This window comes from Scyliorhinus canicula, chromosome 19 (genome assembly GCF_902713615.1).
Source record: "Scyliorhinus canicula chromosome 19, sScyCan1.1, whole genome shotgun sequence".
NCBI lineage: Eukaryota > Metazoa > Chordata > Chondrichthyes > Carcharhiniformes > Scyliorhinidae > Scyliorhinus > Scyliorhinus canicula.
Window position 1 is genome coordinate 26,488,413 of NC_052164.1, and position 26,755 is coordinate 26,515,167.

At 44.7% G+C, this 26,755-nt stretch overlaps 2 protein-coding genes across 4 annotated transcripts in view; one reads left to right on the plus strand and one right to left on the minus strand.

The window, feature by feature from the left end:
* LOC119954218 (epsilon-sarcoglycan-like) overlaps positions 1–17,520 on the minus strand; it is a 66,949-nt gene extending 49,429 nt beyond the window's left edge. For all 3 annotated transcript variants that reach the window (XR_005458196.1, XM_038779256.1, XM_038779255.1), the window contains exons 1-5: positions 17,452–17,520; positions 13,616–13,744; positions 10,717–10,871; positions 7,662–7,734; positions 5,418–5,616 (exon numbers count right to left, since the gene is read on the minus strand). Coding sequence is in view for 2 of the 3 variants with exons in the window: in XM_038779256.1 (XP_038635184.1) it covers positions 5,418–5,616; positions 7,662–7,734; positions 10,717–10,871; positions 13,616–13,744; positions 17,452–17,488 (593 nt within the window). In the remaining variant the exon portion in view is untranslated. The remainder of the gene's footprint in view (positions 1–5,417; positions 5,617–7,661; positions 7,735–10,716; positions 10,872–13,615; positions 13,745–17,451) is intronic.
* LOC119954216 (neurabin-2-like) overlaps positions 1–26,755 on the plus strand; it is a 385,075-nt gene that overhangs the window by 21,280 nt on the left and 337,040 nt on the right.

Here is a 26,755-nt window from a genome sequence, read left to right on the forward strand (position 1 = left end):
CCAAGATGAAATTTCGAACTAGAACCAGGTTTACCACCTGGAATGATCTATCACCCTTTTGTGAAGTATGTTGATTTTTCTGGGAGGCCTGACATGCCTCCACCCTCCCTGCCAAGTTTGGAAATATCAAGTCCAAGAGTTCTGAGTCGATCAGCCAGAGTAACCCCTGTAATGGCATGGGGGGTCGTATTGTAGGAAAATAGGAAGTTGGCCAGCTGATGGGCAACAGCCAGACTGATTGTTTTCTCATATCATTCTTAAACGTCTGTCAGGCTCTTTCCACCAACTTATTGGATGCAGGGTGATATGAGTTGCTCCTGGTGTGCTGGATTCCATTTATCTCATCGATGCATTGGAAATCGTCCCCAGTAAAAGGGGTACCATTATAAGACACAATGGCTTCTGGTAGGCCGTATATGGCAAATATTTGGTGTAAGGCATCCACTGTAGCCATTGAGGTCATAGCTCCCATCTCTTGTATGGATAGCTATTTGGAATGAGCATCTACCAAGACGAGAAACATCCTGCCCAAGAAAGGGCCTGCATAGTCAACATGTACTCTGGTCCATGGACAACCCAGCCACTCCCAAGGGTGGAGATTGGCCAAAGGAGGTAACAACTGTTGAGTCTGACAGGGAATACATTGCTTACCACTTCCTTAATAGCTTTATCGATTCCCGGCCACCAGATATAACTGAGAGTCAGCATCTTCATCTTTGTTTGGTCCGGATGGGCGCTGTATGATTCCTGTAAGAGGGGTTCCCTCCCTGGTGGTGGAAAGAGAACACGAGAGCCCCAAAGTATTACTCCAGCTTCACAGGATAGTTAAGTAAGGTCTCAACTGTTCAGACGTCTTGTGGTGCCATTCTATTTGTATCACCTTGGAAAATATCGGATCTCGATGAGTCTAATTTTGTATATGCCCGGATGACAATGGGTCCAAGAAGTTCAGCGCCAAGTTAATTCCTTTGGGTACTGACTGGTGCCATCTGCTTTGACAAGGGACATGACTCAATGTGTCCGCATTAGAGATTTGGATGCCAGGCCTGTATTGAAAGGTATAGTTGTAGGCAGCTAGAAAGTGTCCAACGTTGCACCCTAGCGGAGGCAATTGGGAGTATCGGCTTCTCCTCTCTAAAAAGACCCAATAGTGGCTTATGGTCAGTTATTATGGTGAATCGTCTTCCATAAACATATTGATGTAACTTTTGAACACTATAGATGATGTTTGTCCCTCCTTTTTGATTTGGGTGTAATTTCACTCCGTTTCTGAGAGGGTCCTTGAGGCCAAGGCAATTGGCCATTCTGATCCATCCTCCATCTTAGGGGAATAGAACAGGCTCTATCCCAAATGGCGACACGTTGCATATGAGAACAATTGGTTTCCACAAGTCGAAATGAGTTAAAAGGTTTGAAGATTGCAGAGCCTCCTTTTGCTGCTCCTTCCATTGCCAACGTTGTTGTTTCCTCAGCAACTGTTGTAGTGATGCCAATGTCAAAGCCAGATTTGGAATGAACCTGCCAAAATATGGCATAACATAACCGTCCATGCCAAGGAAGGATTTCAGCTGGGCTACATTCCTGGGTGCTGAGACCCCTCGTTAACTTTGACTTTCTCTTCAAATGGGTGTAGACCTGTGGCATCCACTCGGACCTCCAAGTACTTGATTCTATGGCCTGGAAGGTACATTTCTCATGCTTAAGGCGGGTCCCCGCATCTCTGAACCTCTTTAATATGTCTTCCAAGCTTGACGTGTGCTCTTCATGTGTGATTCCAGTGACTAAAACACCATCGAGGTAGACTGTCATTTTTGGGATACCCTGAAGGGGGTTTTCCATGGTATGCTGGAAAATAGCGCAGGCCCAGGAAATGCTGAAAGGTAGGATCTTGGGTGGGATTCACTATCCTGCCACACCTGTTTTCCGGTGCAGCGTACCCCCGCTGGCAGCGCGTTTCTCCATTCCCATTGTGGGCACCCCCACGCCATTGGGTAATCTGCAGGTGTGAGTGCGCTGGCAGCGAAACGGAGAATCCTGCCAATGGAGAATCCAGCCCCTTCTATGTATTGATTGTGGCAAACCTTTGGGACTCTTTGTCTATCTCTAGCTGTAGGTATGTGTAGTTGAGGTCCAGCTTGGAGTAGGTGAGACCTCCCACCAGCTTGGCATAGAGGTCCTCGAGTCAAGGTATTGGGTACGTATCCACCCATGTTGCCTGATTGATAATGCGTTTATAGTTCTCATATATTTTTATTGACAGGTCTAGCTTCAGCAAAGGGACTACGGGGACTGCCACTCGGAAAATTGCCCTGGTTTAATGATTCCAAATGCCTCTAATTGCTTTAGCTCAGCTTTGACCTTTTGATGCAGGTTGAAAGGAACTGGTCTGGCCCAAAAATTGTAAGCATTTAATCTGGATCGACATAGATTTAGGCCTTCATGCCCTTGATCAACCTAACTCATTCTGGAACATGTCTTTGTATCATCACAGGACATCTTGATAACCGCTGTTTGAGATTTTAAAGATTTCCAGCCAATTTAGTTTAATTTGCTGCAACCAGTCCCTTCCCATCAGCCTTGGTCTGTGCCCATCTGTGACAATCAAAGGCAGCTGGGCCTCTTGTTCGTCATAAGCTACTGGCGTACCGGTGGTCCTAAGGTTACTTAGGGCTTTTTCCATATAGCTTGACAATTTGGCCATCGTGCTGCCCAAGTTCAGGGTCTGCCCCATCGAATATAATCAAACATCTGCACCCCCAGAACTGTGATTAATGTCCCAGTATCGACTTTTCAAAGGTGTTCCGTTCACTTGCAGAATAATTTCGATTGGGGCTGTCTCATTTACTTTGATGATATTCAGATGGTGCATCTCATGCTCCTCCTCAGAGCTCTTTCCATTGGTTCACTGGTGTCGTGGATTGCTATAGCTGCTTGTTTTTCATTGGCGCTCTTTGCCTCGCATGGCGACAAGCCGGATATGGCCTCTTCGGTTGCAACAAAAATAGACAAACTCGAAACAATGGACGCAGCTTCCTGGGGGTGAACTTCCCCACACCAAAAGCAATCCACATCCACCTTGGGCTGATGACCATTCTTTTCCAGGTTCTCTGACTTCGGTTCAACCCTGAGGATCGTGTTTGGTTCTCTACTGTGCCTGTTGATCTTGCCATGCATGCCGTGGCCATACCATCCCACAACGGATTCACTTTCCCTTCCGGCACACTTTGGATCTCAAATGCTCTTTTTTGGGCACACTCCATTGCCTCAGCTATCGCGATTGATTTGTCGAACGTGATTTTAGTTTCAGCGAAGAGTTTCTTCTGGATGCTGAGGTTGTCAATTCTGCACTCAAGACAGCGTGCAGCATATCGCTGAGCGCTGCACCCAACTCACATTGCTCGGCCACTAGGCGGAGCCTGGCTACGAAGATGGAGATGGGTGCTTCTGGGCTCCTAACAGCAGTGTTGAATTTGTACCACTGCAGGGTGATCAATGGCCTGAGGTTAAAATGTCCCTTAACCAATGTGACTAACCGGTTGAAAGTTTTTGAGTCAGAAGCCTCCAGGGACGAAAGATTTCTTATCAGTTTGTAGATTTGAGGCCCGCGAACCATCAAAAGTATCACCTTCTGCTCGTCTTCCCCTGCTAGCTCATTCGCCGTGAAGAAAAACACAGCCATTCGATGTATTGGCTCCAGTCTTCGGCCCCCTGTCAAAAGGTTCTAACTTTCTGTTCATCAGTATTTTACTCACTTTTTGAGTGCAACTGTCGAAGGATCCTGATTCTCACCTGTCTTTGGAGGTTTCTTCCTTCCCCCACCCTCAAATATCATCCTCGTCGCCAATCTGGTGGCTTGAGACAATACACTGGAGACTTCCAGTAACAACCTAAAGGGGTTTCTGATCAATAGGCAAAGACAAATATATACAGGTACAGAGCAATATTGGATAGATCTTAACTCTCCAGCTCCGGGGTCCACGTTGCCCAGACCTCTGCTTCCAGGCCTCATGCTTTCTCTTTATTGGTCGGGATTTGTGCACTTCCGCATGATTGGTCCCGAACTGGCTACATGGACTGCAAAGCTCGCCCCCTTAAAAGGGTCACGCTATCACAGGTTGTATGGTAGGTTTCTAAAGTGGAGTTAAGTCCACAAAAGATCAGCCATTATCTCATTGAATGGCAGAGCAGGCTCGAAGGGCCAGATGGCCTACTCCTGCTCCTTGTTCTTATGTTCTAATTTACCACTAATAATTGTTTAAAGCGATTTTATCTTATTATTGCTGAGGGAAATTAGATTCTACTTATTCTCAGAACACGTTAAGAGACAAAAAAAACAATAAAGACAGCACAGTAGATTGATAGAATTAGCAGTCTTAAAATACAGGTAGAAATAATGGCAACTAAAGATGTGCCTTAAATCTATTTTTCTTTCAGAGTTGGTCATGGGTCTTCTTATGATCAGGGCTATTAGTTTTAGGGAAGGGATAATACAAAATAATTGTTGTGCTATGCCTCTACCTACCATTTAGCATACAGTCTACCCTTGCCTTCCCGAGAGCAGTGGCTGCAAGTGTATCTTAAATGGCAGAATTTGTAAGACCAATTTTATCTGGTATGCTGGATGAATATGGAGTTTTAAATGTAACATTCTGTTCCTGCTCCAGTCATACCACTGCCATATTGCCAGTTCCTTCATTGAAGGACAACACAAGTAAGAGCCTGAATCAGGCAGGAACCTCATTGAATTCTACAAATCAGAATCCTACAATGCCCTGTGTTTGATATACAAATAAGTGAAGCATACGCTAAAAAGGAAGACTGGAAGCCATCCACAAAATGGCCCAGGACATGCGTAATTATTTTGGGGATCCAGGAGGAGCAGGAATACTTCTCCTAGGGCTCCTCGGGATCAAAATCCTGGAACTCTCTCCCAAACAGCACTGTGGGTGTAACTACACCACGGGCTGCAGCGGTTCAAGAAGTCGGCTCACCGCAGCCTTCTCAATGGCAATTAGGGAATGGGCAATAAACGCGACCTGACCAGTGACGCCCACATCCTGTGAATGACTAGAAAAGAAATTTAAAAATTAAATTTAGACCTCTGTAACTGCGCCCGACAACCCCCCCTCCCATTCCCCCAGACAGCAACTGTCAGCTGGTTTAGTCCAGAAGATAGCCATTGCTTGCCCTCCTGAAACTGACGAGTTTCAGCAGAGATACTATTTGGCAGTCCAATGGAAATGAGAAATTTCCCTTTATGCTTTTAACATTGAAGTTGATGTCAAAACTGGCAGACATTGGCAACAGTGAGCTCGATGGTGCCAGTTACTTGTTGCCTTTTCAGCCATAAGAAAATATGCGCAAGCGCAGCATTGACGTGACCCACAATGTTTTTGAAATTATATAAATTGTCTCACCCTTCTTTCCTTCCTTCAATAGGCAGTGGGACTCGGCCTCCTCTGTCTAATGCAGACGTGATGTTGATTATGCTGAAATGACTGGATTCCCAAATGCGCTCCACTCTGTCCATGAAATGTTTTTGAACCTCTAAAGGTAAAACCTCCTCCACATCTCTGTTTTTCACAAAGAATTCAACCTGGTACGGGAATTTGAACTCTGCGGCAAGAAAGAACTTTAACTTAACTTGACTAATGAATGTCAGTAAAGTATCCCTGCAAAATAATTAACAGCTGATTTTGTTTACATTAACTGTTGCATTACGTCCTACAGAAACAATACCAGACAGAGCCTTTCTCAGAGGGAAAATGATGCAGTTTCCCCTTCTGCGTAAAAATGTTGATATATTTTCACGTCCCTTATGCAAGAGGAGGAAGTGTAGAAGGGAGAAAGAAGTATAAGCATTTTTTACACTAAAAGACCTAGATGTTGGTTTGTTCAAGAAGGGGTAGGACCAAGGCCTACATGATATTGAGTCTCAGGCCTCATAAACAATCAGAGTGGGAGTCAGTTGTGAATTCACTGGGAGATCACTAGCAAAGAGCTATTTCAGACCGTAGACAGTGGGATTTGCTAATGGGGGTTAAGCGAGTCCGTGGGAGGGAGCGCGATCAGCAAAGGGTGGGAGGTGGGTGGTTATATCAGGGAAATGGCAGCATGAGCCAGCTTTTGGGAGGGAAAAGTAGCAGTTGGTAAGGGGTGGGATGGGGGTGGGTATGTGTTGCTGAATGGCAGCCAACAGTAGCCCGTGATTTTAATTCGTAGTCAAGAGAAGTAATCTGACACCGCCGAGCTCCATATTCGGGTAAGCAATCTGAACACAAAATGGAGCAGTACATTGCTGGCCTGCATGCGTTTGCACATACTCTTGTTTCAGGCGTTGACCCCTGATGCTTTTGATGCCCATATAAACACGGTGCAAAGCACACACCCTGTTCAGAATGCATGCATACACCACCCAGCAAATTGAAACTGATGCCCATTTTACAGCTCTGAAATAGGCACAGCATCTTTGAATTTCGACGCCACTGTCGACAATTAGGAGAATCGAGCCTGTATTTAAATGTGCATTACATATAAACATTATATATGGCTGGTAAATTAGAAATGTAAACCAATGTGCACTGGTTTTGTATTGTACCCTTTGTTATGTATGCTAAGAGATCAAGGCTTCATATCAGTTACAGCGGGAACAAATATTTATGCATTCAAACACACTTGACAAAAGGGTAAGTCGCATCTTTAATTAGGCCTATAATTGCAGCTGAAATTGCGTCAGAAAATTTGTTCTGTGAGATCTGGGCTCATGCACCACCCTGAGTGAGATTATCTGTCCCCCTGCCACATTGGCAATACTGTTCTTTTCTAGCCCACCATCTTTCTATTGAGTTAGACTCAGGACATGATTCTGAGCACAACTGGTTTTAAACTCCTTTGCGTCTTGTGATTGAATTAAAGGAACCATTAGAAAGGGACCATTAGCAAACAGAAACATCCCATTCCTTGTCACAACAAACATGAACTAAAACGTTAATATTCCCTCAGAATTAAAAAAAACTCTTGGCCTTACATCCTGACTTTGAATTATATTGCCATTCCTACATTGTCGCTGGGTCAAAATCAATGGGGTTGCCTTAATGCGGAAAAATAAAATGAAACTTACTTATATTCAAGCAAAATGATATCTTTTATCAGTTGGTTGTGGTTTGTTCAAGAAAACCTATGCTCTGTTTTTTGATAAAGAGTGCGATTCTCCATTAGCTCATCAAATTATACAATATCTAAAAGTCAAAATAAAGTGGATCCTCAAATAAACTAATGTACTGTAAATAAAGTAGGTTCATTCACTCAAGCTTATACTTTGTCCAGGCAACAGTGGTGGCGAAAGTCATCAATTGGTTATTTGATGTGATCCCACTGCCGTGTAGTCAAAATATGACCCCATTCTCCAAATAAAAACTTGTAAACAACTGTATAACTTTGATGAGAAACTTAAGTAGCAACACAATCTCACTGTGTATAACATGCAGCACGGCAAAACTCAATACTAACAACAGTGTGCAATCGGATAGCACCTTAAAGCCTCAAATACCAGTGAGCAACATGACAAAAGAACTATGCACACATTATACAAAATTACTGTTTCCCTCAAGCAACCCAACACCTCTATTACAAAACAAATAATTAGCAGCAGAGGATCTCACCCTTTGGCTGTTCAACATTAATGATGATGTTTTGGCTCGTTGTCTCAAACGTTTTCCTATTATAAGCCGTTACCTAATCAAAGGGAAACAGCAATTAACCTCAGAAATCATCTTTGTTATGCAGGGTTTTAGTTTCCAGTTGTTGATTAACACTATTCATGTATTTCAGTGCACCTTGGATGTCGACTTATAAGTCAACCTTTGTAGCCTCAAACCGTTCCTCCAAAAATGGGGGTCAAATAATACAGCGAGTTGGTGTAGGTGTCAGCAGTTGCCATTTTGGGCAGCATGGTGGCACAGTGGTTAGCACTGCTGCCTCACAGCTCCAGGGATTTGGGTTCAGTTCCAGCCTTGGGTGGAATTGTCTGTGTGGAGTTTGCGCTTTCTCCCACTGTCTGTGTGTGTTTCCTTCGGGTGCTTCGGTTTCCTCCCACAGTCCAAATATGTGCAGGTTAGGTGGATTGGCCATGCTAAATTATCCCTTAGCTTTTAAAAGGTTAGGTGAGGTTACTGTATTACGGGGATAGGGTGGAGGCTTAAGTAGGATGCTCTTTCCAAGGGCTGGTGCAGACTTGATGGGCTGAATGGCCTCCTTCTGCACTGTAGGGATTCTATAATTCTGAGACTGATATGCTGCGCTTTATGGTTTTTCATTGGATGTGGAATCAGCATATGACGAGTTTAAACAGCTTTCATTGCTGAACAGGGATGCTTTGTGAAGGATGAGAGGCTGAAGGAGGGTCACACATTGAGAGTCTGGGACATGTTTAGTCAGCATTTATAGTAATAAAGTGGTTGAAGATCTTAAGTGGGTCATATAATCACGACAACAGAATCACTAGGAGAGGTTGGGATGAAACTAAGTGTATTTTCATGCTCCATGTTACCTGAAGTCTGAATTGTGTGTCATTTAATGTATCGCAGTTGAATCATGGAAGGCATGGAATGTGGAGATCAAAGGTAAAACTGGTGCAAGATGTGCAGGTTAGGTGGATTGGCCATGCTAAATTGCCCTTAGTGTCCAAAAGGGTTAGGAGGGGTTACTGGATTACGGGATAGGGTGGAAGTGTGGGCTTAAGTGGGGTGGTCTTTCCAGTGGTCAGTGAAGACTCAATGGGCCAAGTGGCCTCCTTCTGCACTGTAAATTCTATGTTCTATGTTCAGTCAGGCTGAAGTTGTAGAGCAGAGTGTCTGAGGCCAGAATTCCACTTCCAACCCCCCCCCCCACACACACACACCAAGATGGGTATTACAGTGGTGGAGACGAATCTCCATTGGCTGCTGATGGAACCTTCCAGACCTGCTGACGTCAATGGCCATTTGCGTTGCTCGCCAACCATGCTGCTGGGGAACCTGCCACAGGGCGTTGCATTTGGCGGGAGCGGAATATCCCGCCAGCGGGAATGCCCAGACAATCCCGCCTGAGTTTTTATAGTGCATCAAGAATACAATAATAAAGAATCAGATATTTAAATTGAATCATTTTGTATGATTTGATTGAGTATTCATGTCAGATCAGATAACGTGAGCTCATAAAAGGCAAAGATCTAATTGTGCGGTTGTGACAACTATTGTTCATGTTTAAAGTAATGAAAGAAAATAACAGAAAAACAGTCCGACACTCATAGTACAAATTAGAGATGTGTTTGGAACTATAATTACATATGACCATTATTTTCTTTTGTCACTGAAGGGTATATACATTACAGTACATTTAAGTGAAGAATAGTATGTCAATCTGAATGAATCTTCCTATTTAATTAAATATAATATACTATGATGCATACAACACAGAGAAAAATGAGTTTGGATTAAGAACACTGTACCATCATATTTTAGTCAAATTAAGGATGTCATAGAATCATAGAATTTACAGTGCAGATGGAGGCCATTCAGCCCATCGAGTTTGCACCAGCCCTTGGAAAGAGCACCCTACTTAAGCCCACATCTCCACCCCATCCCCACAACACAGTTACCCCACTTAACCTTCTTGGACACTAAGGGCAATTCAGCATGGCCAATCCACCAAACCTGCACATCTTTTGACTGTAGGAGGAAACCGGAGCACCCGGAGGAAACCCACGCAGATACGGGGAGAACGTGCAGACTCGTACAGACAGTGACTCACGCTGGGAATCGAACCTGGGACCCTGGAGCTGTGAAGCAACAGTACTAACCAGTGTGCTACGGTGCCGCCATCTGTTGCATACTAGCCATAAAGTACAATGGCAGTGAGGTAGAATTATAAATAGATGGTTAATTATAAGAAGGTAAGCATGCAGGTACAGCAGGCAGTAAAGAAGGCAAATGGTATGTTGGCCTCCATAGTGAGAGGATTCGAGTACAGCAGCAGCGATGTCTTTCTGCAATTATACAGGGCCTTTGTGAGGCCACATCTGGAACATTATGTGCAGTTTTGGTCTCGTTTTTCTGAGGAAGGATACTTGTGCTGTAGAGGAAGTGCAGAAAAGGTTTTCCAAACTGATTCCTGGGATGGCAGGACTGAGGAGGGATTGAGTTGGTTAGGATTATATTTGCTGGAGTTCAGAACAATCGCATAGAAACCTTTTAAATTCTATCAGAACTAGGAACCTATAAACTTCTGACAGGACTAGACAGGGTAGCTGCAATAAAGTTTCCCCCAATGGTTGAAGTGTCTAGAACCAGGGCCACAGTCTGAAGATAAAGAGCAAACCATTTAGGACTGAGATGAAGAAAAAATTCTTCATCCAGAGAGTGTTCGGCCTGTGAAATTTGCTACCAGTGAAAGCAGCTGAAGCCAAAACACTATATTTTCAAGAAGCTGTTAGACTTAGCTCTTAGGACGCAGGTGATTAAAGGATATGGGAAGAAGGCCGGATCAGGCAATTGAACTGGATGATCAGCCATTATCATAATGAATGGCAGAGCAGGCTTGAAGGCCGAATAGCCTCCTCCTGCTTCTATTTTCTATGTTTCTGCATCAAACTTAGACTGTGCAAACTTTACTGAATATGGTACGTATATTATGAAAATGTTCAAGAGCTATCTGGTGCATGTACGAAAAATGTATTACTTCAATTATTCTCTGTCCGGTGTCCTCCGAAGTTGGTGTGCCATAAAGCATTCCATCATGGTATGCAGTCCGCTGGGTGAAGCGAAGCCATCGTGGCCGATCAGGGTGATCATCTAGGTTAGTGCTGAATGTGATAGGTGTATTGGTAATTATGCCTAGAGTAGAAAGTTGAGATTGAAATAAGAGGTAAATGGCAAGTTAACATTGAAATGGGTAGGATCTATATAATAATGAACAAGAAGCTTTTTTTTGTGCCAAAATGATGATCGCAAAACAAAAAATGTATATCTACCTTTAAATGTTTTATTCGTTCACAGGGTTTTGGTGTCACTGTCTCGGTTAGCATTTAATGTCCATTTCTATTAGCCCTTAGGAAGGCAGTGATGAGCCACCTTCTTGAGTTGCTGTAATACATATGGTGGAGGTCCACCCACAATACACAATACACCCACAATGTAGGAAGGGAGTTTCAGGATTTTGATCCAGTGACACTGCAGGAATGATGATGTATTTCCCAGTCAGGATGGTATATGGTTTGGAGGGGAACTTCCATGTGGTGCTTTTCCCATGCATCTGCTGCTCTTGTCCAATTAGGTGGTAGAGGTTACACATTTAGGAAACTTGGTGAGTTTAGTGAGTGTTGATGAATCTTGTGAGGTGACAGGAGGATTCTTTGTCACATAGAATTACATCGAATGTAACAGACGTTTCAGCCTCACTGGTCCAATTTAATGTTTAAGCTCCTCGAACACCTTTGCCTCTATCCCTATCAGCATATTCTTCTATTTGTTTTTCCCTCGTGTTTACCAAATCTCCCCTTAAAAACATCTGCGCTATTCCCCTCAAAATTCCCCGAGTGGGACCAATTCCACATTCTACCCACTCAGTAATTCCAAATTAGCTTTATTAGTGATTAGATTTATCGCCTTTATCTTAAGATCTGTGGCAAGGAAATCTCATTTATTGAACTGCAAGTAAAAATTAAAACCTAATTCAAAATATTTAAAATGGGCCCAATATGGAATAGGAGCTCCAGCACCTCCTGCCAGCCCCTCAAATTTCGGAGGGAGGTGTACCTCATTCTGCACATTGGGAGTGCTGGTGGAGAGTCCACTTTTCAATGGAAGTTGTATGAACAGATCGTCCCCCTCGCCCCCACCGCCCCCAAATGGTTTGCAATAATATGTGAATGTCTGTCTAAACATGTTGCTCGATGGTTCCTCAGAAGCACCCACGGGATATCATGCTTTATATTTACATGTTGCAGCATGTGGAAAGAATGCCAATGTGATCAAGAGCCACTATTGTTTGGTTGACTGTGTTCTCAGGGTCTACAAGGACATCTACAATCAGCAAGCATAACAAGGTAGCCACATGCAGGGACAACTGAAGCCTCGGTTAGCTACTGATAGAAATACGACTGACCCAGGTGAATTAATCTGCCTAATGTTGTCACAACCCTGTCCTCAAGAAACCCGCGCAAACCCCCTTGACTTCAAGAACCTTCAAATAGCGATAAAGTGTTAGGTTAATTGTTCTGTGGACTCGTATTTGGATCCAGGATCCCTTTTCCTTCATTTTGGCCACCACAAATTAATAGTCTGTCCTTTTAGCTTTGACAAAGATACCTTCTGAGGCTTTCCAAAGACTTTCTAAATCTTTTATTCCCCAATTGTGACATATCCCTTTATTTGTTCGCAGTCCTTTAAATATGTAGCTAAGTTTCCTATCTCATCTCTGGCGTCCTTCCTGGCCACATTCATCTGCTGCTGTTGCAAATAATTACACAAATCCGCTGGAAAACTGAATGTTATTTACACTTGACCAATCGGATAAATGATCCAATTCTTGATCATTTGAAACAGACCTGAAGACAGAATTATCATAGAATCCCTACAGTGCAGAAAGAGGCCAGTCGACCCATCAAGTCTGCACTGACCCTCTGAAAGAGCACCCTGCAGAGACCCAGTCCCCCCCCCCCCCCGCTCTATCCCCACAATCCCACCTAGGGGCAATTTAGTATAGCCAATCCACCTAACCTGCACATTTTTGGACTGTGGGAATAAACCGGAGCATCCGGAGGAAACCCACGCAGACATGGGGAGAATGTGCAAACTCCACACAGACAGTCACCCGACATCAGATTCAAACCTGGGTCCCTGGTGCTGTGAGGCAACAATGCTAACCACTGTGCCACCATGCCGCCCATAATTATATTACAGAACAGCTTCACGCAAAGTCTCCTAAATTGTTTTCTAAAAGTTGAGCATTGACGCTTTGAAGATATTTTTGCAGATTGAGGAACCGTTTAGTGCTGCACCACTGTTTATAACCAAATCTTACTGAAAGTATAGTTTCCCGTTTGGCTGCATATCCGGGTTACCATACATAAAGGGTGCATTTACACTGCAGTTTTCAATCTCAGACTGGCATTTCCAGGCAGACAGAGCTCTGTTTACATTGCTTGCTATCTGCCTGGCTGGAAATGCAACTCTCCCATTTGGGTGAGAGCTCTATGAAGAATGGCTGCAGCATCAAAGCTGCACCCAAAGAAAGCAGAGATAAGTATTTATATTGAGGCCGGATCAGATTACAGATCATCTAGCAAACCTCAACAGTTCTTTGCAAAGCAGGTTTGAACCACATTGTATTTAAACTCAAATCACTCCACTTCCCCGAACATTCCCGGAATGTGGCGACTAGGGGCTTTTCACCATAACTTCATTTGAAGCCTACTTGTGACAATAAGCGATTTTCATTTCATTACTGTTGATGTCACAGCCCAGCCTCTGGGTTTACACAGTTCCAGATCAGGGCACAGTTGAAATTACTGGGCTGATGGTAAAGTCGGAGTGTTAATACGCCGTAAGAAAACATTAAGTAGGACTGCTTTGCTCACCATATGTTTCCTGGAAGGAGCGAAATCCTTCTTGATAATAGCCCCTGTCCAACACTTGGAGAAATAAAACCCCGACTTTGGAATTCACAGTCTTATCAGCGAATATGGAGCATATTATTGTAAGGAGTACTGCAAAGCAGAACAAATCAATTAAATGAATGCAAGAAACACACTTTTTGAAAATTATTTTTGAAAGAAACCAGCTTTTTTTATTAATTAGGAGTGAATCATAAAGAACTTATTGATTGTACTTTATTTTGTTTACTTTGTTCTTAATGTAATGTATTGTGTCTGCAAACGCGTAGTGATTGTTTGAAAAATATTATTTACAAGAATGATTTTCCTCTCCAGTTATGCGCGTTCACTGGCATAGTTCTTGTTGAGGGTTTCCCATTCCGTAAAGCTATGACAGGGGCCACAGGCTTGCCACAAGAGGCCATTTCCTGACCTCCCCCACTGCGACCACAGGAAATGCACTTGATTCAGTAGTGGGTGGATGTCAAAATTTGCCACACTTCCACTGGAATTACCACAGATTAGGAAAATCTCAACTATCCTTCCAGTTGCTGGTCAGTCTATTAGCGTAGTTTGGTTATGTTGTTCCATCTTCACACACCATTCCTTTTGGGGAAGAGTGGGGAGATGTTGCAAGAGTTCGCAGGCTGATTATTAACCTGCTGAGTCACATCTCTTCCATCACAAACAAGTCCTGTAGTGGGACTAGAACCTGGAGTCTTGGGCCCAGAGGCCACATACTGAGGCACAGGATATTCAACAGTGCAGTTTAGTCAATTGCATGTTCATCGGATTAAAATTCTGACTCATTTGCATTGATTATATTAGAAGAAGGTATATGTAAATGATACCTTAATTATGCACTTGAGATTATATCATGAGCTAGAAAAAATGCAACGTTTCAGCTTGAGCTCTGTGGCAGGTGTAGGGAAAGAGTTGGTCCTCCCCTGTATGCAAGCTGGATTAGAGGTTGGGGACGAAGCTGCAGTTAACATTGAATCCAAATGTTGAAAGAAGAATCCAAATCTTAAAGAAGAGGGGCTGCGCACCAGGAAGTGAGGAACTCGAATGATCGAAACCCTGTAACCTGCACTGTTTTGCATGCTACGAGGAGACAGTTCATGGTCAAATGAAATGGGTCCTGCTTGTGTTGTAAAATAGTAATCAAGTGTAACGATAAAACAAAAGGTTGTTCATATTTCCTAAAAGTCACTAGCCTGGGCTATTGGCGGTTGAAGCTAATAACGAAGTTAAGGGCTCACATCTCATTGTGAAAGGGGAGTTTGAAGAAGCCCCCCCCCCCCCCCCCCCCCCCCCATCAGAAATTTATTTTAAATGTTGTGGTAGTTTCCATTTTAATAACCAGTTGTGCTAAACTCAAACCACTCTCTGGCTAAAAATAATTATTCTTATCAAGTAATGTTCCATAAACAGCTGGAAACTCTCCAGCAGGGGCCTGAGCTGGAATTTAATTTAACACAATTTCCTTGTTCTTGTTTATCTACAGTGGACCCGAACCACAATGTGAGGATCAAATGGGGGGGGGGTCACACACCCACACTTTGTGGAAAACTAGGGGGGAGACAGTGGCATGGTGGCATTATTACAAGACTAGTAATTCAGAGACCCAGGGTGATGCTCTGGGGACCAGGCTCGATTCCCACCACAGCAGATAGTGAAATTTGAATTCAGTACAAAAATTACAATTCTGGAATTACAATTCTAATGTGGACCGTGAAACCATTGTCGATTGCTGTAAGAGCCCATCTGGTTCACTAATGTCTTTTAGGGAAAGAAATCTGCCGTTCTCACCCGGTCTCGCCTACATGTGACTCCAAACCCACAGCAATGTGGTTGACTCTTAACCACCCTCTGAAATGGCCTAGCAAGCAACTCAGTTCAAGGGCAATTTGGGGTGAGCAACAAATGTTGGGCTTGCCATGAATGGTGTTCTCGAAGATGGAGGCCCAATGTTAGACCCTTCGGCACCAAAGGAGATGAAGCCTGACATTTCAATAAGAGAGATACAGGGGGTGGGATTCTCCCAACGGGCGGCTAAGTGCCAACGGCGGAGTAGAAACGGGAGTGTTTTACTCCAGCGTCAGCGCCCATTCCAGGACCCCATTCTGTGGCCCACAAGGGGCTAGGACGGCACTGGAGCAGCCTTCGCCTCCCCAGCTGCCGATCCCGGCCTGAACTCGGCGCTGCGGGGTCCACGCATGCGCAGTTGGACCGGCGCCAAGTAGCACATGCGCAGTGACCTTCTTCCCTCCGGCGGCCCCGACACCAAATGACGCAGGGCTACAGGAGCTGGCGCGGAGGAAAGGAGGCCGGGGGGCAGAGAGGCCGGCCCACTGATTGGTGGGTGCCAATCGCGGGCCAGGCCACTACGGAGGCTGCCCCCTCCCCCCGGGGTCGGACCCCTGCTTCGCCCCCCAACAGCCCCCCCCCCCCCCCCAGACTCTTCAAGGCCGAGGTCCCGTCGGCTCACTGGATGTTAGAACGGCGCTGGCGGGATTCTGCTTTTTGATGACGGCTGCTCAGCCCATCCGGTGCCACGCCGACCACGCCAGCACCGATGGCGCTGAATATCCGCACTGCGGAGAATTGCGTCCCGGCGTCGGGGATGCATGGCGCTATTCGCGCAGCGCCGCGCCGATTCTCCGACGCAGCGGGGGGGGTCGGAGAATTCCGGCCAGGGTGTCTCAATTTTGAGGCTCCCTATCACCAAATTTTAATATTTTGAAATTTAAAAATGCAGTAGCCAGGTCACCATTGTGGAGGGGGAAACCTCTCTGCTGAGCGGCTGGTGGCCACAGCTGAGAGCAGGCAGGTGGGGAGGGCCTCAAAGTCTGTCTAGAATGCTGATCCCCAGTCTGCCGCCTGGAAACTGCCTCTAGGTAGCTAGCTCCAACGCCCGACACCTCTGGGGTCCACAGGAAACGTCCAGTCAGCCTCTGACAATGGAACTTCTTCGGCTTTTAATTATTGTTAATGAGCTACCCCCCTACTTGTGGATGGGTAGCCCTTCCAACACCAATCCCCCTTCCAGGCCAATGTCCAGGGGAGGGAAGGAGCCTGCAAGCTGACATATCAGATGGCGGTGTGAATATTTGTACCTGCCCGCCTCTCCACTTGCCCCATTGCGGCCTAGAAACTTGATCATTATTTTTGTTTATTTGTAAATAATCCATTCCAGATTACATGAGATCTAAAGCTCCGCCAAGCAGAAATATCAAAGTACTCCCAACACAGGGATAAGTTTTTTTTTTTAGATGTTTGATATCACTTGGATTAAACTGTCTAAACGAAACCACTTAGTTTGCAAATTGTCTTGTGTACTATTTTTGTTGCTACACACTGCTTCTTGCTCAATATTTTTGTGTAATACATTCATTTACAAACTTCGTATGGCACAAACGCTTCTGCATTAATTCTTCCTGGTGGTTTCCTAGTCAATTATTGTTGGAGATGCATCGACTGCCTTGACACCGAAGCAGCAATTTAATAATAGCACTATTTTAAATACTTCTGTATAACACACCCTGGCCATCTACTGAAAGTGTAATTGATTAAAATAAACATTAATGATGCTAACCACAGGAAATACTTTAAATGTATTTTGATTTTGAATTGAATTCAAGTATTACTGCCAAGGCATTCGTTTCAGTTCAGAAACTGAATGATAAAAAATATAAAAGTTAAGTTGCGACAAAAAACATACTCATTTTGAGATACATATAATATTTCTATATCTTCTATCTACACACCCAATGTTTCAAGTGTTAATGAAAAATCCTGATAATACGATAAAAACTTGCCTGCAGAAGCATAAACCCAAACTCTGTGTATCGCCATCTTCCTCTAAAGGTAAAGGGAAAAGTGCTTTGATTTGGAGTGACAGCAACATAAGGAAGACAGTCAAACGGCCGCTGGTGCATTCTGACACGGAGAACGATTGACTTTCTGTGACCGCGCTATTTTTGTGAATGTTTTTTTTCCAGGCCAATTTAACAGCTGCAATTTAGTGAAGGATTTTGCTTCGACTTCTCAACTTCTACCCTGTGAAAAGTCAAACTCCAGCTATCACGTTTCTTACTTTGGGAAATTAACAAGTTCCTTGGTGGGTCTTCAAAACTTTGTTTGTCATGTTGTTTCAAAGAAATCAAACAAATGTATAAATTTGTGCACCAATGATACTCGTGTGTAACTAAGAGATTATACAAAAAGAAAAGGATACCTAAGCATTGCAAAAGAACCAATAGCCCCAAATCAGTAAATGGTGGTGAACGATAAATATTAGTGTTATCAGAAAATATACGTCATGCCCTTCGACTGCAGAAACTTATAAACTGGAAGGGATAAGTTGGCCAAGTTAGTATGACTGCTGTAATTTTAAATGCTTGATGTCACTGAGCACGTGTTGATAAAAGCTGACTTGGAGTTAACTTAAAGTCCAACACCAAAATATGTTTTGATTCAACCATGCAATACCATACTTGGAATTGTAAATAGCTAAAGAATACCAATAAAGGTGTTTATGTTTAATCATACAAGTTTTAATATCTCCTCAATTAGCCCCACCACTACTGCAATATAAAGAACCCTTAGTACGTACAAATTAAGACATGGTGGCAGAACGGGATTTGGTGAAAGTACCATGGTGATCGATGGTGGAGATCAACCCCGATATGAAAGGTGGCAACTAAATGCAGGAACATAGAACAGTAGCCCAAGATATGGAACCCCAAAGCCTACCCAGAGAGATGCACACCCAAGAAGAGATATTGCCAGACCCTGAGTAATGTAGTCAGAGAACATGGACAGTTACAAGATGGGTGACAACATAGAGAATACTTCAAGTCTCCTGGGTCAGACTCCATGAGGAGGATAAGCAAAATACGGAAAAGTAGTTGTACTTACATTTGAGAATAGTTGGCGGTCCCAAGAGGCTCAGTATGTTGAAGAAGCTGAAAGACAAACACAGAAAAACCTGTATTAAAAAAGAAGTCAGTAGAAAAGAAAAAAGCCCTGTAAAATTGTCCAGCAGAGTCAAAAGTTTAAAAAGAAACTTGCAGAGTTTTTAAAAAGCATGTAGAGTTAACAGCAAGAATAGAACCAAGAACAAAGAAAAGTACAGCATAAGAACAGGCCCTTCGGCCCTCCAAGCCTGTGCCGACCATGCTGCCCGTCTAAACTAAAATCTTCTACACTTCCTGGGTCCGTAGCCATGCCTTCAAATGTTAAAAGAAGGAAATTGGGTAAAATGTTCAAACGCTTTTTAAGAAATGGTTGGCACTAGAAAGCAATGCGACAGCTTTAAGTTTAAACAAAAAAGGAACAGCCTTGTACCTTCATGATACGTGTGTTGCAAAACACACCTGCAAAGGGATATCGACTGTATCCTCACAACTGCAGCCTGTTTGGGGGAGAAAAAAGATTACTCCACACAAACTTAAAGCAGCAATATACTCAAGACAATAATCACAAGGTGAAATAAACGACTATGGACATGAATGTCAGAGAAGACCCCAGAGAGTGAGCAACTCTCACAAAATGCCCACAGGGCAATGAAGACCTGCAACAAAAACACACAAGCCCAAGCTCTCGTCAAAAACCACCAGCACTGCAACATAAAGAACCCATATTTTGGATTAATCACGACAGGATTCGTAAAGTAGATTTCCAATTTGATTCTTGCCTATATTTCTCTTCCTGTATTTGAGGTAACATTTATTCTTACAAATACCTGATGATGGACATGTGCTCGAGGTCCTAGTTGTCCTTGAGGAGAGGAGCCAGCGAATGCGGCATCAAATGGTCTCTGAGTTTGGCCAAATGGGTCATGAGCTCAGGAACATGTCAGGGGAGGTCTGCATTCGCACCCTCCACCTCACAAGACTTGCCTATCACAGAATTGGGCCAACTCTGCACTTAATCAGTGTATCACGGGTGGCTCTTTCCGTGTGAATGAAAGCCATGACAGCATCAAACATTCACGCCACTGAATCTCCATCTAACCACAGAAATATCATCATGCATGAGAGTGGACATTTTGTAGGAAGCAACCATGATGCCTTCAATCTATCTAATTCAGGAACAATCTCACAATCCCATTACTTCAAAGGGAAGGAACTTTGGATGGTGGGTCTTGGTAGATTAAGGCTATCCTTTGCATCTGCGCTTGCTGACGCACTACGAAACTCCCTAACAATAGAGGATCACCTCAATCTGCATGCATGTTTGCTGATCCTCGGTTTCAGTTTCAATTCTCGAGGTGCACTCTGCAGTCTATATGGAGCGAGGTGTAAGAGGGCCGCTGGTTTGTCATCACCCATTTTGTTCGACCGTCAAAGGTGAGTTTTGCCTCCAGTGGGCTGAATTCTATCAGCCCGTCTCGGGTCCCAGTGAATGTGGTCAGCCAACTGCAATTATGTGGTGGCTGGCCAATTAGCATTCTTTAGGCATGTGGCCTGTCCTGTCTGGCGTTGAAGACTGTTGCTGGCGCCTTATTTAAGACAATGCCAGCCTTACATGTACATCAGTAAGTAATAGTAAAGCCACCATAGTCCCAGATGACCATAGGCTGCTTTCCCCTTAGATGAGAGCTGACTGGTGGTGATTTAACCTGAGGGCCACAGTACCTCAGGTGAAGAGCAAGATTGAGAAGGCGGGGCCTTCATGAATAACCTCAGCTGGTACGGGAATTGAACCCGCGCTATTGGCCTCGCTCTGCATCGTGAACTAGCTGTCCGGCCAATTGAGCTAAACTTGCTCTGATTGCCAAGATGAATCCTCCAAACCACATCCCTGTTGACTCCTCCTCATTGCAGCTTGTGCTTTCTGCACGGGAGGGAGAGTTACATAGACATAGTGTGGCCTTAAAGGGGGTGGCAAGTGACTGAGGCAGTAACAGGCCTTGAAAGATAGAGGATTGCATTTCCAGGTCTCTGGTTGAGCTTCTCCCAGCCCCACCCCACAGATTTCTGGTGAGCTAACTTGAGGAGGAGTCATGTGGGAACCCTAACTACCTGTCCTGCTAGTCACCGTGGAAAGACCAACAGTGTCGCTGTCTATACTCACAGGAGAAAGGACCCACAATGCCCAGGAAAGGGCAAAGAATGGAGATGGAATCGTCGATAGAGCTCACCCCGGTGGAACAGGAGAGCCTCGTACCAGTTGAGCTGCCAGAATGGCTGCCGACAGAGTGTCTGAAGTTCCCTGCCAAGAGTGAGGAGGCACTGCCTTCATGTGCCCACCACCAGTCTTCCAGAGTGCCGCAGAATGGAAAGTTGACATGGGCAGACCTTTGAACCATGACCCCTAAATATTTGTGTTTTCTCAGGCAGTTCATGGCATCTCAGGGGGACGATCATCTACTGGCGCCACAGGAATCTTGTCATTCTCTGAGGAGGAGGAAGATTCCTTAGAGGGTGCAGAGTACCATCATTCCCCAGCGCCCACCGCCAGCGCCGTTACTCTCAGCTCAGTGCACACACGCACAGGTTTTGATTCCAGCTCTCAAACTGGTGAGATCACCGCGTATACACACATCCTAGCAGCTGAGAGAGGCTGCAACAGGTGGGGCTACTGACTGTTGGAGGACTGTGAAAGATGTTACCTCTATAATTCTTTGTTGCTGCATAGAGAAAAGGTTTAGAGTTTCCCATACTCTGGAGTTTTGTAAAAGATGATGAAAGGTTTATTAAAAGTGTTGCTCATACAATCAAGATGGTGATCTGTTCAAAGTTCCCGCAAACATTGCTACATATCACGTGATGCACAGCCAGCAGGAATGTATTCCCAGATACATAACAGAAGGTCATACTCCTGCTGAACTCCAGGCTCATGGTAAGCCTCTCGTGTTGACAGTACAGAAAATGTTGGCGCTTTCGCAAAATGTGAGGTTACAGCTGACAGACTCGCCAGAGGCTATCCGCATTCATGACTGGACAATTGAGTAGATTATCCAGGTAATGTGTGCCTCCATGATTCGAGTGTGCAAATTCATGGCTCCCTCCACCGAGAGCTTGCATACCTTGTCCATGAGTTCAGCACAGCAGCGACAAGGTAAAAGGGAGACAAGGAACCTGGGTCTCCACCATCTCTGGTCAGCAAGAAGGTTCAAGTGAGTTTTGAAAGGGACGAGGCGTGCCTGCCTTCGAATCATAGAATAGACACTTACATTCGGCCCATCGAGTCTGCACCGACCCTCTGAAAAAGCACCCTACCCAGGCCACTCCTCCACCCCATCCACATAACCACACCTTTGGACATTAAGGGGTAATGTAGCCAATTCACCTCACTTGCGCATCTTTGGACTGTGGGAGGAAACCAGAGCACCCGAAAGAAACCCACACAGACACGGGCAAGAAAGTGCGAGCTCCACACAGACAGTGACCCACGTCGGAATTGAACCAGGTCCCTGGCGCTGTGAGGCGGCAGTGTTAACCATTGTGCTGCTCCACACCTGGAGGTTTCTGTCAGGGCACTCCAAGTTTGGACGGCAATTCCCTGCCCCCTTTCCAGTGATCCTAGCTCCCGTAGCAGCGATGACTGTGGAGGCTCCTTTTGATATGCAGAGCTCCTCGATCAGCCTTTAGGCCTCAGGCAGCCAGAAGACGGTCAACAAGGTTATCCCAAGCCATAGGGAAACGCATTCAGCAGCATACCTCTGCTGCTGTGGGCACAGAGTAGTAGGGAGATTTTCTAGTGTCATTGGGGGAGGGGGAGTTCAGACAAGATTGGAAAGGAGATTGGAACCGGAGGGAAATTACAGAGTAGGGAATGGAAGATGGAGAATTAGTGAGTGACTCTGAAAGACAGAAGTAGCACAGGTTAAAAAAGTGTACAGCACAGGAATTTGGGAGTGTTAAAACGTATATATGTAAATCCGAGGAGCATAGTAAATAATGCCAATGATCTGAGGGCACAGATAGACAGATAACATCATTATATCATTGCTACATCAGAAACCTGGCCTAAGGAGGGACAAAATGGCAACTCACAGTCCTGGATACCACACTGCAATAGTGGAAGGGAGTTAGAATATTCAATGTGTAGGCAGGTTTCTGAGTGCAAAAACAGTCGGACAGTGATCATTGGAGACTTCAAGTACCTAAAGATCAATTGGGATACGAACAGTGTGAAGGGCGCAAAGACTACAAAATTCTTGAAATACTTTCAAGAGAACACGGTAGCATGGTGGTTAGCATCAATGCTTCACAGCTCCAGGGTCCCAGGTTCAATTCCCGGCTGGGTCACTGTCTGTGTGGAGTCTGCACGTCCTCCCCGTGTGTGCGTGGGTTTCCTCCGGGTGCTCCGGTTTCCTCCCACAGTCCAAAGATGTGCGGGTTAGGTGGATTGGCCATGCTAAATTGCCCGTAGTGTAAGGTTAATGGGGGGATTGTTGGGTTACGGGTATACGGGTTACGTGGGTTTAAGTAGGGTGATCATTGCTCGGCACAACATCGAGGGCCGAAGGGCCTGTTCTGTGCTGTACTGTTCTATGTTCTAGAACCTTGTAGCCAGCAAGCCCAATGAGACGGGGTGAAATTCTAGATTTAGTCTAAAGAAATTAAGCTGGGCAGTGGGCTGCGGGGGACCATTTTCAAAATAATAACCGTAATACAGTTAGATTTGTCATTATGGAAAAGGGCAAAGAAAGTATAGGATGTAAAACTTCTAAATTGGAGGAAGACAAATTTTACAAAGCAGAGAGATGAGCTGGCGAGAGTGGACTGGATACAGCTATTAAAAGGGGAAACTTATCAAACCATTGGAAGTTTTATGAATGTAGGAAAGTTTTTGTATAGATTGTAGTATATAATTTATATCTGTTGTAGTAATATTTTTTAAATTCCAGGCGGACTCTATGGCTGCAAATGGTGCAATTAAGATGTTATAAAAGTGAGATCATCATTCCAATTGTTTTTCTATATACGACCTAATGGAATTTTGTTATGATTCCCTGGAGATTGGATAATTTGAGACATTGCGTTTAGACTTGGGTAAGCAGGTCAGGGGATCGGAGTGGGAGAGAGGTGAAGTAATTAATAGGAGAAACAAGTTCTGTAACAGGCAGTTTAGCTTTTAGTTTTTGATAGGAGCTTTATGCTGAGCAGCAGCTTTTTCCAAAGGCTGTTGGGTTAAGCACCAGTTTGACACAGAGGATTGCAGGCTCTTTCCTGAAAGGATCTCTCTCTGCAAACAGTATTTCCAAGAAATCTCTATTCAGGTGTCCAGCAAATAACCTATGTTTGCTAACTTTATGACCAGTGCAGGCTTGGAGGGCCAAAGGGCCTGTTCCTGTGCTCTATTGTTCTTTGTTCTTTGTTTATTCATAAGTGGTTTTTAACCTGTGATGGACTTTGCTTACTTGGAGATAGAGGAGTTAAAACTTAATAATAATAATGTTTATTGTCACAAGTTAGCTTACATTAACACTGCAATGAGGTTACTGTGAAAAGCCCCTAGTCGCTACATTCCGGTGCCTGTTCAGGTGCACAGAAGGAGAATTCAGAATGTCCAAATTCCCTAATAGCACATCTTTCGGGACTTGTAGGAGGAAACCGGAGCACCCAGAGGTAACCCACGCAGGGACTCCGCACAGATAGTGACCCAAGCTGGGAATCGAAACTGGGACCCTGACGCTGCGAAGCCATAATGCTAACCACTGTGCCAACATTCTGCCCACCTAGTAGTAAAGAGGGATTCCTTTTATTTTATGAATTATTTAACTTAATTGAAAAGCTATTTTCTGTGAGGTTAATGTGTTTAATCGAGTGTTAATAAAGTTTGATTTGATATAAAATATACCCATTGATCAGGGTGAGCACTCCTGGGGCGATGTATCCTTTCCTCACAGGTTTGAGAATTAAAAGAAGTGTTTGTGGTTCTTGTCCGGTATCCTAACAATTCTTAGGGGTCTGGTTAGGAATCTTAACAGAATGCAATCAAAAGCGAGATTCTACGGGCATCGTGTAGACATATCCCCACAACGAAAAAGGCTGATACTGCCAAATCTAGAGCCATTGGTTATCCAGAAACATGTAGGGCAAGATAATGCAGAAAAATAAAGCTAATGACAGGCATAAATACCTAATACTGAAGAAGGCCGAGAGGATTATAGAAAGTGCAGGGGTGAGGTAAAAATGGAAATTGGGAAAGCAAAGAGAGGATATGAAAAGATATTGGCAGGTAAACCTGTGAAAATCCCATGTTCTTAATGCATTTCTTAAATTGTTTTAAACGTGGGGAGGGAGGGACAAAAGTGCAAGTGGTTTGAGGAGAATTTCAGACGAAAGGTCCTGCTGGAATGATGCTACTGTTGCTGGAATGGAAGGAAGAAGGAACACAAGATGGAGAAGAGGATGTAAGTTGGGAGATTGGTCGAAGGAATGGTGCAGTAGTTAATTTGGGTTAGATAGTTTTTTACAGTCAAGCACAAGGTTTTTGAAATTAATAAACTTGGGACCTAGAGAATCACGAACATGGGCAAGGACAGAAATTGTAGGCAACTAAGACTTTGTACAAGTTTGGAGCTGAGTGATAGAACTCTGGATGGAAGTTTATGAAGAATCGAGCTTGGAGTCTTCAACAAGAAGAATATTGGCAAGATCAAGCCTATAGGTGCCAACAATACAGTTGAGAGTTTGCGTTTTATTCGGGAGGAGGTAGGGTCAGAGGTAGACATTGCTGGAAAGGGAGAAATAAGCAAGGTGATAATGGACTGTGGGTGGGGTCAGAGAATCTGGTTCAAGGTTAAACAGAAAACTACAATTGTGGACTGTCTCATTCAGCCTGACTGAGCAACCTGGAAAGAGTTAGATACTGTTAGCAATTTATTTACTTACCTCAACTTTCAGTAACAACTTGTAAATTCTTCAGCATACTTAAATGTTCGGTTAGCTGCAATGGCAAGTTTCTGCGTTTTTGCAAATAGTGATTGTTGGAATTGTTGGGAATCACACCAATGTAATTGCCACGTGGTTACCAGGAGCTATAGTCAGAAAGGAAACGGGGACTATTCAATACTAAATTCAAGTTGGATACTGCCAGAAGGGGAGGGAATTGAAACAAATGATCACTTTGGTGATGCACAAAATACACGGGGCGGAATTCTCCGTTCCAGCAGGTAAGTGTCGGTGCCAAAGGAGAATCCGCTGGTGGTTCACGACGGAAAAATCGGCATGAACCCCTCACCGATTCAGATACTGGTGAGGAGCTAGCACCGGCGCCGCGTGAACCACCCATGGATCGCATGGATAACAGCCGGAGAATTGCCGAGTCCCGGGCCGTGCATGCGCAGGGCTGACAGCCTGCACAGGTCGCGCCGGAAAACATGGCTGGAACCCTAACCTGCCCACTCCAACCACACAGCCCACCCCCTGTCCACCCCCCACCATGCCCGCCAGCCCTAGCAGAACCCCCCGGCCAGTCGCATGAATGCCGGACGAGTGTGCAGCGCTGGATACTGTCCACAGCTGACACGCCGGGTTCCCTACCGCTGGGACCACAAGTGGCCAGCGCCATCGGGAACACAGCCCATCGGTGGTGGAGCATCACGGATGGGCCAGCTGATAACGTGCCAACACCGTTGAAACGGTGCACGGCCCGATGTTGCCAGTTTGGAGGGGACGGAGCATCGCGGACCAGCGTCAAATTGGCGCCTGCCCTGTTTACGGCATCGGAGCCATTCTCCACCCAATTGCTGATCCCGATTTCGGATTTGGGCTACAGAGAATCCAGCCCAGGCTTTCAGGAATGAACCCTAATGTGGCTGTAACCTTTCAGGAAGTACTGCGACACAATTTATATGAAATATGTGATGAATGTTATCAGTAGCTGATATAATGGTACTTTACCTTTAAGGCATTGGCCCTTTAAGACCGGGCTTGGAACCCTGGGGGACTCCGCCTCTGGCTCCGCCCCCAGGAAACGGTATATAAGATAAGGCTCACTCAGGCCACATGTGATGAGCACACTTCTCGGCTGCTGTACAGTTCTCAGATGATTAAAGTCTTTGAATTACCTATCTTCTCTCCTGTGTCATGATTGACGGTATCTCAATTTAATCATCTGATACATCAAGATGGACAGCGCTCTAAAGCCGGAGAAACTCAA